At 41.6% G+C, this 13,351-nt stretch overlaps 1 protein-coding gene across 4 annotated transcripts in view; it reads left to right on the top strand.

Annotated features, from left to right (window-relative positions):
- Window positions 1-13,351, top strand: part of ptprt (protein tyrosine phosphatase receptor type T) — a 281,354-nt gene that overhangs the window by 163,393 nt on the left and 104,610 nt on the right. For all 4 annotated transcript variants that reach the window (XM_062997565.1, XM_062997564.1, XM_062997566.1 and 1 more), the window contains exon 12: window positions 11,593-11,629. In XM_062997565.1, coding sequence (XP_062853635.1) covers window positions 11,593-11,629 — 37 coding nt within the window. The remainder of the gene's footprint in view (window positions 1-11,592; window positions 11,630-13,351) is intronic.

Here is a 13,351-nt window from a genome sequence, read left to right as displayed (position 1 = left end):
GGTCCCAGGTGTAAATGGGGAGCAGGGCTGTTAAATTTGGTGTTTTGGGTACAATTCTCTCATACTGGCCACTGGATATTCAACATGGCACCTCATGGCAAAGAACTCTCTGAGGATGTGAGAAATAGAATTGTTGCTCTCCACAAAGATGGCCTGGGCTATAAGAAGATTGCTAACACCCTGAAACTGAGCTACAGCATGGTGGCCAAGGTCATACAGCGGTTTTCCAGGACAGGTTCCACTCGGAACAGGCTTTGCCAGGGTCGACCAAAGAAGTTGAGTCCACGTGTTCGGCGTCATATCCAGAGGTTGGCTTTAAAAAATAGACACATGAGTGCTGCCAGCATTGCTGCAGAGGTTGAAGACGTGGGAGGTCAGCCTGTCAGTGCTCAGACCATACGCCGCACACTGCATCAACTCGGTCTGCATGGTCGTCATCCCAGAAGGAAGCTGACGCACAAGAAAGCCCGCAAACAGTTTGCTGAAGACAAGCAGTCCAAGAACATGGATTACTGGAATGCCCTGTGGTCTGACGAGACCAAGATAAACTTGTTTGGCTCAGATGGTGTCCAGCATGTGTGGCAGCGCCCTGGTGAGAAGTACCAAGACAACTGTATCTTGCCTACAGTCAAGCATGGTGGTGGTAGCATCATGGTCTTGGGCTGCATGAGTGTTGCTGGCACTGGGGAGCTGCAGTTCATTGAGGGAAACATGAATTCCAACATGTACTGTGACATTCTGAAACAGAGCATGATCCCCTCCCTTCGAAAACTGGGCCTCATGGCAGTTTTCCAGCAGGATAACGACCCTAAACACTACCTCCAAGATGACAACTGCCTTGCTGAGGAAGCTGAAGGTAAAGGTGATGGACTAAACCCAATTGAGCACCTGTGGCGCATCCTCAAGTGGAAGGTGGAGGAGTTCAAGGTGTCTAACATCCACCAGCTCCGTGATGTCATCATGGAGGTGTGGAAGAGGATTCCAGTAGCAACCTGTGCAGCTCTGGTGAATTCCATGCCCAGGAGGGTTAAGGCAGTGCTGGATAATAATGGTGGTCACACAAAATATTGACACTTTGGGCACAATTTGGACATGTTCACTGTGGGGTGTACTCACTTATGTTGCCAGCTATTTAGACATTAATGGCTGTGTGTTGAGTTATTTTCAGAAGACAGTAAATCTATGCTGCTATACAAGCTGTACACTGACTACTCTAAGTTATATCCAAGTTTTATTTCTATAGTGTTGTCCCATGAAAAGATATAATAAAATATTTGCAGAAATGTGAGGGGTGTACTCACTTTTGTGATACACTGTATGTATATATATATATATATATATATATATATATATATATATATATATATATATATATATATATATACTGTATATACAGTATATGTTTAATGTTGATGATTATAACTGACAACTAATGAAAACCCCAAATTCAGTATCTCAGAAAATTATAATATTACTTAAGACCAATACAAAAAAAGGATTTTTAGAAATGTTGGCCAACTGAAAAATATGAACATGAAAAGTATGAGCATGTACAGCACTCAATACTTAGTTGGGGCTCCTTTTGCCTGGATTACTGCAGCAATGCGGCGTGGCATGGAGTCCATCAGTCTGTGGCACTGATCAGGTGTTATGAGAGCCCAGGTTGCTCTGATAGTGGCCTTCAGCTCTTCTGAATTGTTGGGTCTGGCGTATCGCATCTTCCTCTTCACAATACCCCATAGATTTTCTATGAGGTTAAGGTCAGGCGAGTTTGCTGGCCAATTAAGAACAGGGATACCATGGTCCTTTAACCAGGTACTGGTAGCTTTGGCACTGTGTGCAGGTGCCAAGTCCTGTTGGAAAATGAAATCTGCATTTCCATAAAGTTGGTCAGCAGCAGGAAGCATGAAGTGCTCTAAAACTTCCTGGTAGACGGCTGCGTTGACCTTGGACCTCAGAAAACACAGTGGACCAACACCAGCAGATGACATGGCACTCCAAACCATCACTGACTGTGGAAACTTTACACTGGACCTCAAGCAACGTGGATTCTGTGCCTCTCCTCTCTTCCTCCAGACTCTGGGACCTTGATCCAAAGGTAATGCAAAATTTACTTTCATTAAAGAACATGACTTTGGACCACTCAGCAGTCCTTTTTGTCTTTAGCCCAGGTAAGACGCTTTTGACGCTGTCTCTTGTTCAAGAGTGGCTTGACACAAGGAATGCGACAGCTAAAACCCATGTCTTGCATACGTCTGTGCGTGGTGGTTCTTGAAGCACTGACTCCAGCTGCAGTCCACTCTTTGTCAATCTCCCCCACATTTTTGTTTCACAATCCTCTCCAGGGTGCGGTTATCCCTATTGCTTGTACACTTTTTTCTACCACATCTTTTCCTTCCCTTCGCCTCTCTATTAATGTGCTTGGACACAGAGCTCTGTGAACAGCCAGCCTCTTTAGCAATGACCTTTTGTGTCTTGCCCTCCTTGTGCAAGGTGTCAATGGTCGTCTTTTGGACAACTGTCAAGTCAGCAGTATTCCCCATGATTGTGTAGCCTACAGAACTAGACTGAGAGACCATTTAAAGGCCTTTGCAGGTGTTTTGAGTTAATTAGCTGATTAGAGTGTGGCACCAGGTGTCTTCAATATTGTACCTTGTCACAATACTCTAATTTTCTGAGATACTGAATTTGGGGTTTTCATTAGTTGTCAGTTATAATCATCAACATTAAAAGAAATAAACATTTGAAATATATCAGTCTCTGTGTAATGAATGAATATAATATACAAGTTTCACTTTTTGAATGGAATTACTGAAATAAATCAACTTTTTCATGATATTCTAATTTTATGACCTGCACCAGTATATATATATATATATATATATATATATATATATATACAGGGGTTGGACAATGAAACTGAAACACCTGGTTTTAGACCACAATAATTTATTAGTATGGTGTAGGGCCTCATTTTGCGGCCAATACAGCGTCAATTCGTCTTGGAAATGACATATACAAGTCCTGCACAGTGGTCAGAGGGATTTTAAGCCATTCTTCTTGCAGGATAGTGGCCAGGTCACTACGTGATGCTGGTGGAGGAAAACGTTTCCTGACTCGCTTCTCCAAAACACCCCAAAGTGGCTCAATAATATTTAGATCTGGTGACTGTGCAGGCCATGGGAGATGTTCAACTTCACTTTCATGTTCATCAAACCAATCTTTCACCAGTCTTGCTGTGTGTATTGGTGCATTGTCATCCTGATACACGGCACCGCCTTCAGGATACAATGGTCCTCCAGAATGGTTCGGTAGTCCTTGGCAGTGACGCGCCCATCTAGCACAAGTATTGGGCCAAGGGAATGCCATGATATGGCAGCCCAAACCATCACTGATCCACCCCCATGCTTCACTCTGGGCATGCAACAGTCTGGGTGGTACGCTTCTTTGGGGCTTCTCCACACCGTAACTCTCCCGGATGTGGGGAAAACAGTAAAGGTGGACTCATCAGAGAACAATACATGTTTCACATTGTCCACAGCCCAAGATTTGCGCTCCTTGCACCATTGAAACCGACGTTTGGCATTGGCACGAGTGACCAAAGGTTTGGCTATAGCAGCCCGGCCGTGTATATTGACCCTGTGGAGCTCCCGACGGACAGTTCTGGTGGAAACAGGAGAGTTGAGGTGCACATTTAATTCTGCCGTGATTTGGGCAGCCGTGGTTTTATGTTTTTTGGATACAATCCGTATTAGCACCCGAACATCCCTTTCAGACAGCTTCCTCTTGCGTCCACAGTTAATCCTGTTGGATGTGGTTTGTCCTTCTTGGTGGTATGCTGACATTACCCTGGATACCGTGGCTCTTGATACATCACAAAGACTTGCTGTCTTGGTCACAGATGCGCCAGCAAGACGTGCACCAACAATTTGTCCTCTTTTGAACTCTGGTATGTCACCCATAATGTTGTGTGCATTGCAATATTTTGAGCAAAACTGTGCTCTTACCCTGCTAATTGAACCTTCACACTCTGCTCTTACTGGTGCAATGTGCAATTAATGAAGATTGGCCACCAGACTGGTCCAATTTAGCCATGAAACCTCCCACACTAAAATGACATATATATATATACAGTGTATCACAAAAGTGAGTACACCCCTCACATTTCTGCAAATATTTCATTATATCTTTTCATGGGACAACACTATAGACATGAAACTTGGATATAATTTAGAGTAGTCAGTGTACAGCTTGTATAGCAGTGTAGATTTACTGTCTTCTGAAAATAACTCAACACACAGCCATTAATGTCTAAATGGCTGGCAACATAAGTGAGTACACCCCACAGTGAACATGTCCAAATTGTGCCCAAATGTGTCGTTGTCCCTCCCTGGTGTCATGTGTCAAGGTCCCAGGTGTAAATGGGGAGCAGGGCTGTTAAATTTGGTGTTTTGGGTACAATTCTCTCATACTGGCCACTGGATATTCAACATGGCACCTCATGGCAAAGAACTCTCTGAGGATGTGAGAAATAGAATTGTTGCTCTCCACAAAGATGGCCTAGGCTATAAGAAGATTGCTAACACCCTGAAACTGACCTACAGCATGGTGGCCAAGGTCATACAGCGGTTTTCCAGGACAGGTTCCACTCGGAACAGGCTTCGCCAGGGTCGACCAAAGAAGTTGAGTCCACGTGTTCGGCGTCATATCCAGAGGTTGGCTTTAAAAAATAGACACATGAGTGCTGCCAGCATTGCTGCAGAGGTTGAAGACGTGGGAGGTCAGCCTGTCAGTGCTCAGACCATACGCCGCACACTGCATCAACTCGGTCTGCATGGTCGTCATCCCAGAAGGAAGCTGACGCACAAGAAAGCCAGCAAACAGTTTGCTGAAGACAAGCAGTCCAAGAACATGGATTACTGGAATGCCCTGTGGTCTGACGAGACCAAGATAAACTTGTTTGGCTCAGATGGTGTCCAGCATGTGTGGCGGCGCCCTGGTGAGAAGTACCAAGACAACTGTATCTTGCCTACAGTTAAGCATGGTGGTGGTAGCATCATGGTCTTGGGCTGCATGAGTGCTGCTGGCACTGGGGAGCTGCAGTTCATTGAGGGAAACATGAATTCCAACATGTACTGTGACATTCTGAAACAGAGCATGATCCCCTCCCTTCGAAAACTGGGCCTCATGGCAGTTTTACAACAGGATAACGACCCCAAACACAACCTCCAAGATGACAACTGCCTTGCTGAGGAAGCTGAAGGTAAAGGTGATGGACTAAACCCAATTGAGCACCTGTGGCGCATCCTCAAGTGGAAGGTGGAGGAGTTCAAGGTGTCTAACATCCACCAGCTCCGTGATGTCATCATGGAGGTGTGGAAGAGGATTCCAGTAGCAACCTGTGCAGCTCTGGTGAATTCCATGCCCAAGAGGGTTAAGGCAGTGCTGGATAATAATGGTGGTCACACAAAATATTGACACTTTGGGCACAATTTGGACATGTTCACTGTGGGGTGTACTCACTTATGTTGCCAGCCATTTAGACATTAATGGCTGTGTGTTGAGTTATTTTCAGAAGACAGTAAATCTACACTGCTATACAAGTTGTACACTGACTACTCTAAGTTATATCCAAGTTTTATTTCTATAGTGTTGTCCCATGAAAAGATATAATAAAATATTTGCAGAAATGTGAGGGGTGTACTCACTTTTGTGATACACTGTATATACAGGTCCTTCTCAAATAATTAGCATATTGTGATAAAGTTCATTATTTTCCATAATGTAATGATAAAAATTCAACTTTCATATATTTTAGATTCATTGCACACCAACTGAAATATTTCAGGTATTTTATTGTTTTAATACTGATGATTTTGGCATACAGCTCATGAAAACCCAAAATTCCTATCTCAAAAAATTAGCATATCATGAAAAGGTTCTCTAAACGAGCTATTAACCTAATCATCTGAATCAACGAATTAACTCTAAACACCTGCAAAAGATTCCTGAGGCTTTTAAAAACCCAGCCTGGTTCATTACTCAAAACTGCAATCATGGGTAAGACTGCCGACCTGACTGCTGTCCAGAAGGCCATCATTGACACCCTCAAGCAAGAGGGTAAGACACAGAAAGAAATTTCTGAACGAATAGGCTGTTCCCAGAGTGCTGTATCAAGGCACCTCAGTGGGAAGTCTGTGGGAAGGAAAAAGTGTGGCAGAAAACGCTGCACAACGAGAAGAGGTGACCGGACCCTGAGGAAGATTGTGGAGAAGGGCCGATTCCAGACCTTGGGGGACCTGCGGAAGCAGTGGACTGAGTCTGGAGTAGAAACATCCAGAGCCACCGTGCACAGGCGTGTGCAGGAAATGGGCTACAGGTGCCGCATTCCCCAGGTCAAGCCACTTTTGAACCAGAAACAGCGGCAGAAGCGCCTGACCTGGGCTACAGAGAAGCAGCACTGGACTGTTGCTCAGTGGTCCAAAGTACTGTTTTCGGAAATCAAGGTGCCAGAGTACTAGAATCATCAGAATCATCTGAATCAACGAATTAACTCTAAACACCTGCAAAAGATTCCTGAGGCTTTTAAAAACCCAGCCTGGTTCATTACTCAAAACTGCAATCATGGGTAAGACTGCCGACCTGACTGCTGTCCAGAAGGCCATCATTGACACCCTCAAGCAAGAGGGTAAGACACAGAAAGAAATTTCTGAACGAATAGGCTGTTCCCAGAGTGCTGTATCAAGGCACCTCAGTGGGAAGTCTGTGGGAAGGAAAAAGTGTGGCAGAAAACGCTGCACAACGAGAAGAGGTGACCGGACCCTGAGGAAGATTGTGGAGAAGGGCCGATTCCAGACCTTGGGGGACCTGCGGAAGCAGTGGACTGAGTCTGGAGTAGAAACATCCAGAGCCACCGTGCACAGGCGTGTGCAGGAAATGGGCTACAGGTGCCGCATTCCCCAGGTCAAGCCACTTTTGAACCAGAAACAGCGGCAGAAGCGCCTGACCTGGGCTACAGAGAAGCAGCACTGGACTGTTGCTCAGTGGTCCAAAGTACTGTTTTCGGAAATCAAGGTGCCAGAGTCTGGAGGAAGACTGGGGAGAAGGAAATGCCAAAATGCCTGAAGTCCAGTGTCAAGTACCCACAGTCAGTGATGGTCTGGGGTGCCATGTCAGCTGCTGGTGTTGGTCCACTGTGTTTTATCAAGGGCAGGGTCAATGCAGCTAGCTATCAGGAGATTTTGGAGCACTTCATGCTTCCATCTGCTGAAAAGCTTTATGGAGATGAAGATTTCATTTTTCAGCACGACCTGGCACCTGCTCACAGTGCCAAAACCACTGGTGAATGGTTTACTGACCATGGTATTACTGTGCTCAATTGGCCTGCCAACTCTCCTGACCTGAACCCCATAGAGAATCTGTGGGATATTGTGAAGAGAAAGTTGAGAGACACAAGACCCAACACTCTGGATGAGCTTAAGGCCGCTATCGAAGCATCCTGGGCCTCCATAACACCTCAGCAGTGCCACAGGCTGATTGCCTCCATGCCACGCCGCATTGAAGCAGTCATTTCTGCAAAAGGATTCCCGACCAAGTATTGAGTGCATAACTGAACATAATTATTTGAAGGTTGACTTTTTTTGTATTAAAAACACTTTTCTTTTATTGGTCGGATGAAATATGCTAATTTTTTGAGATAGCAATTTTGGGTTTTCATGAGCTGTATGCCAAAATCATCAGTATTAAAACAATAAAAGACCTGAAATATTTCAGTTGGTGTGCAATGAATCTAAAATATATGAAAGTTTAATTTTTATCATTACATTATGGAAAATAATGAACTTTATCACAATATGCTAATTTTTTGAGAAGGACCTGTATATATACAGTGAGCGAACATTCAGACAGCGGACGGTTTTTTTCCGATTTTTTTTTTATATTTGGTAAAATTCTATATTAAAATGTCCCCAGAGAAGGTGCAGAGAAAGCACAGTTTTTTGTTGTTGTATAATTACTTCTGCCAGTAGCTGTCACTGTGTATCAGACAGAGGGGACAGTGAGTGAGAGAGAAGAAGGAAATTGCTGAGTAAAGTATTCTTTCTTTCATGAAATTACACCTACAAAATACAACGCTATTGAAATAAAGAAGGAAATAATAGAGAAATATGAGAGTTATTGTTGTTTCTGGTAGATACAATGTATTATGGTGTATGGTACAGCACACGTACTGTACTGAAATGTGATGTGTGTTTATGTACAGTACAGTACTACTGTGTATTGTTGTTTTTTATTGTTTATTAGAGGAATGTCTATTCCATAATTTAAGATTTAAGGGCAAATATACTTGTATTTATAACAAAAATAGACCAAAGACCATTTAAGACATTAGAGAGGTTAGGTAAGGGGGTGGTTTGGGAGGTCTGGCACAGATTAATTCTTTTTACATGATTTCTTATGAGAAAAATAGGTTTAACTAACAAACATTTTGACTTAAGAACAGCCCTTCGAAACCAATTAAATTCGTAAGTCAAGGGTCCACTGTACATAGTAAAATAAATACTTAGTGTTAGGGTGTAGACCCATGCATCTTAGTTCCTGATTGGCATTGTTAAATACAACATGCTTGTGCCACTCACTGTTTGTCTTACAGATCTAAAGCATATTAAGCTTTGTTTTTCCCCTTATCCTGTAACTCTCTCTCTCTCTCACACACACACACACACACACACACACACGATTTTAGCTCTGAACTACTTTCTGTTTTGCATCAAAGTCATGCTGCAATTACAACTTAGCTTCAGTTAGTGGACAGATTATCTTACATTTTCTCTATAATGTTCTGATAGGAAATGTCTTCAGTAAGAGCGTGTCTTTGTTCTTTTAACAGCAACACCTCTTTCTAGTCACTTCCACACCATCATTTTACCACTAGTAATAACAGTAGACCTTTGTGACACTGTGTGGAATATTTACTGCAACAGAAAAGTGATTTTTTTTAATGCATTTTCTCGCTTTTTCTCCCGATTTTTAGCGCGTCCCATTTTTACCCAGTTGCATTATGCTTCCTCTCTACTGGTGCTGACCCCCGCCCCGATTGAGTAGAGCAAACTGACACACGCCCCTCCAACACGTGTGCAGTAGCAGACTGCATCTTTTCACCTGCACAAGGCGAGTTCATATGCGGATCAGCCTTGTGCACGGGGAGCCACACCTTGATTGCATTATTCCTCTACTCTGTGCAGACGCCATCAATCAACCAGCAGAGGTCGTAATTGCCATAATTATGAGGTCCCTATCTGGCTCCCTTCCCTAAATGAACAACAGCCAAACGTTGTTCATATAGCCGCCCAACCCAGCCGGATGGCAGAGCTGAGATTCAATACAATGTATTCCAAATTCCAACTCTGGTGTGCTAGCGTATTTTACCGCTGCGTCACCTGAGCAGCAGAAAAGTGAATTTTAAGTTATATTTTTTGGAATAATTACAGTGGGATAGCACATCAAAAGGAATCATGCTTGTCCAATCAATTAGTACTTGTAAGGCATGAGGGACCATAATCGGTAAAGTGCAACACAATAAAACATTGACCGTTGTCCTCTTTAGGGTTATGTTTTTAAAATGTAAGCATGTGTAACTGTTTAGAATAAAGTGCATGCTCCAGCAAAACTAGATTAAATGTATAGTAACCAGGACCAGGAAACCAGGACAAGAACAAATACAAAACTATGACTAGGACAAAACAAAGACAACGCTGTGACTGTGACTATGACACAGACAAATATTAGGGTAGTACAAATGCTAGGCGATGACAAGGTACAAGGATCTCAAAGTTTTACTAAGACTAGGCTAAAACAAGGAACAAGGGTATCAAGGTTCTTCTATGGCTAGGCTATATCAAGGAACAAGGATATTAAGGTTATACTATGGCTAAGCTATAACAAGATACAAGGAATCTATCATAACCTCAACAAGGGTTTAAGGCTAGTCTATCCTATATCATACATCCTACTTTAACCTTAGCCCAACAGCCCTCAACATGAGCAAAGAAACAGCAGAAACTTATACACACAGGTGGTGTTCATGAATGTGAGGGCAAATTGCAGGGACCGAGACAGAGGGAACTCTCAGAACCACGCCCTCACCTTGATCAACTAATTCCAACAAGCTGGTTCTAAAACCTGGACTTTACCCATTTTAGACCCGATCTTGACTCAGTCGTGACTGTTTGTCTTGTCTATGTTTTTACTGAGTGATCAGGTCAAATGGATGCAAATTATGGCTGGCAGAGGTGCCATGACAGCCCAGATTATTGACCTGTCAGTTCATCTTAACTCACAGCTATTTGTGCCTTGTTGAACATCAATTTGATCCAGATGGAAGTATTTCTATTTATCATGGTTTCTCCCTCACAGAATTGCTGTCTCCTTTTTTGGCAACCTGTTTTTCTCTGAAACCATAATGCCAGGCTTGATGCAGTCCAGTTTTCTGCTGGTGCAGATGCTGGCACTCCTCATATTTTCTGGGGAACTCAGTCGGTGCTGGCATCTTTCAGGCCAACCTGAGAGAACCACCCTTTACTCTTTATTCAAGAACTTGGTTGTCACAGGCGCTCTAAGCAGCTTGCCATATTGTGACAATAAGTTTTTGTTTCTACTCAGTCCCTTTTCTATCCACTTTCTTTTTATGTGGGTTGCAGATATTGTTTTCTTACAGTTGTTATTTACTTGTTTCCTTTATTTTAGCCACCTCAGTTATTTTCCCATTACCCTTTTTTTGCATGCTGTAGTCTCACCTGGTGCCTCAGTGGTGAGGAACAACACACTCTATTACAATATTAGTGTATTTTTTAATTTACTATAGTAGATATGTATAAACTGGTTGGTACTAAGTTTAGTCAATAGTTAATACAAAATCACAAAAAAGTGTGCAGGATACAGGAGATAACTGTGCCATACCAAATTGGCTTGACCTATGGAGACGAAAGGTCACAACAGCGATCAGGACACAAGTGGTACTGATGAGCCAATATTACTTCTTCTGTGTGGTTGGAAATACGATGTACTAAAGTGCATTTTGACATATTGGGACGTGTTCAGAGTATAAAGCCTTCCATTTAGAAGCTAGTGCTTAACCTGAAACTGTCGTTTATAATACCATGTTCCAGACCTGTACAATTTATTGATTTGATTATTGTAAGATGATGTTTTGCTGAATAAAAAAAAAAAACACCTATAGTATTTAGATCTACTCTAACTCATTTATTTTATAATTTAAATAAACTATTTCGGAACGGTTCATTTTGTACCTGTTAAATGGATTACAACCTCAGGTTGCTACTTCTTAATGTGTTCATTGTAATTGGGCAAACTTTTTTGTTTAAATTACAGACGTAATTATTATATAACAATACTGGAAAATCCAGTAATGTCTCTTTATACTTCCTTCTTATTTCTTAAAATTATTTAGATTAAGATCTCAAAGTAAACTTTTTTAACCAAATTATTTAACAATATAGAAGCCAAAACTCTTTCTTTTTCTGTGAAATTAGAAAAGTTTATTAAATAATATATTTCTCTTTTTAATACCTTTAGGAAACCAAGATCAACTGTGTACGTCTTGCAGCCAAAGGTATGACAATTCTTTTATCACTACTTGCTGTTAGTCAAGATGTTTTAATTGCTTTTTGAGGAATTTGACTTTTTACCAGATATATAATGTGGCCACACTTTGTACATGGTGATTATATTACACTTAATACACCATATTGTGACCACCAAAGCTTGCCACTGCAGCATACCAGGCACCATTTAAATAAAAATAGTTTTTTAAAGAAGTGAGAAATGGGATTGCTAATTGTATATCACTAATAATAAAATTCTTGTCAAAAAGCACAAAGAATTATGTTTTGTTTTACATTTTCCATTAAGTATTTTTATAATCAACAGCTCAACAGCTTATAGTTTGTGATTTGCAATCATGTACTTTATGTTGATCTTACTGTATTTTTATTGGATATGATAGACATGACACAGTTGTGTTTTTTTTAGAAAATTAAAACACTAAATCAGTTTATATACAGTGTATGTATGTATGTACAGCCCCAAATCAGAAAAATTTGGGACAGCATTGAAAATGCAAATAATAAAAAACACAGAGTTTCTTACATTTACTTTGACTTTTATTTGATTGCAGACAGGATGAACCTGAGATATTTTTTTTATGTTTTGTCTGGTCAACTTCATTTAATTTATTAAAAAACATCCATTCCTGCATTTAAGGCCTACAACACATTCCAAAAAAAGTTGGGACAGTAAAGCATTTACCACTTTGTAATGTTGCCATTACTTTTCACCACACTTAAAAGACGTTTTGGCACCGTTATTTTGTCCTTTTCTTCCTGCAAACACGTCTTAAGATGTGCAACAGTACGGGGTCGTCTTTGTCGCATTTTTTGTTTTAAAATTCTCCACACATTCTCTGTTGGGGACAGGTCAGGACTGCAAGCAGGCCAGTCCAGTGCCCGTACCTTTTTCTTCCGCAGCCATGCCTTTGTAATGTGTGCAGCATGTGGTTTTGCATTGTCTTGTTGAAAAATGCATGGACATCCCTGGAAAAGATGACGTCTTGAAGGCAGCACATGTTGCTCTAAGATCTCAATGTACTTTTCTGCATTAATGCTGCCATCACAGAAGTGTAAATGACCATTGCCAAGGGCACTGACACAGCCTCATACCATGACAGACCCTGGCTTTTGGACTTGTTGCTGATAACAGTGTGGATGGTCCTTTTCATCTTTGGTCTGGAGCACATGGCATCCATTTTTTCCAAAAAAGACCTGGAATGCTGATTTATCTGACCACAATACACATGTGTGATGGTCCATCCTAGATGCCTCCAAGCCCAGAGAAATCGATGCCACTTCTGGACATGGTTAACATAAGGCTTCTTGTTTGCACAGTAAAGTTTTAAGTCGCATTTGTGCATGTAACTCTGTATTGTAGTGCTTGACAAAGGTTTGCCAAAATAATTCCTTGCCCATGTGGTTATATCAGCTATTGTTGAGTGGCGGTTCTTGATGCAGTGCCGTCTGAGGGATCGAAGATCACAGGCATTCAGCTTAAGCTTGCGCCCCTGGCCTTTACGCACTGAAATTCCTCCCAATTTATTGAATGGTTTAATGATATTATGCATTGTAGAGGGAGAAATATGCAAATCCCTTTCAATCTTTTTTTTTTTTTTTTTTGAAGTACATTGTTTTTAAACATTTCAATACTTTTCTCACACATTTGTCAAACTGGAGATCCTCTGATCATCTTTGCTCATCCAAGACTCAGCCTTTCCTGGATGCTG

This window comes from Trichomycterus rosablanca, chromosome 6 (genome assembly GCF_030014385.1).
Source record: "Trichomycterus rosablanca isolate fTriRos1 chromosome 6, fTriRos1.hap1, whole genome shotgun sequence".
NCBI classification, from domain to species: Eukaryota; Metazoa; Chordata; class Actinopteri; order Siluriformes; family Trichomycteridae; genus Trichomycterus; species Trichomycterus rosablanca.
The sequence above is the reverse complement of the archived record's forward strand: the minus strand, read 5'-3'. Positions and strand labels throughout refer to the sequence as shown.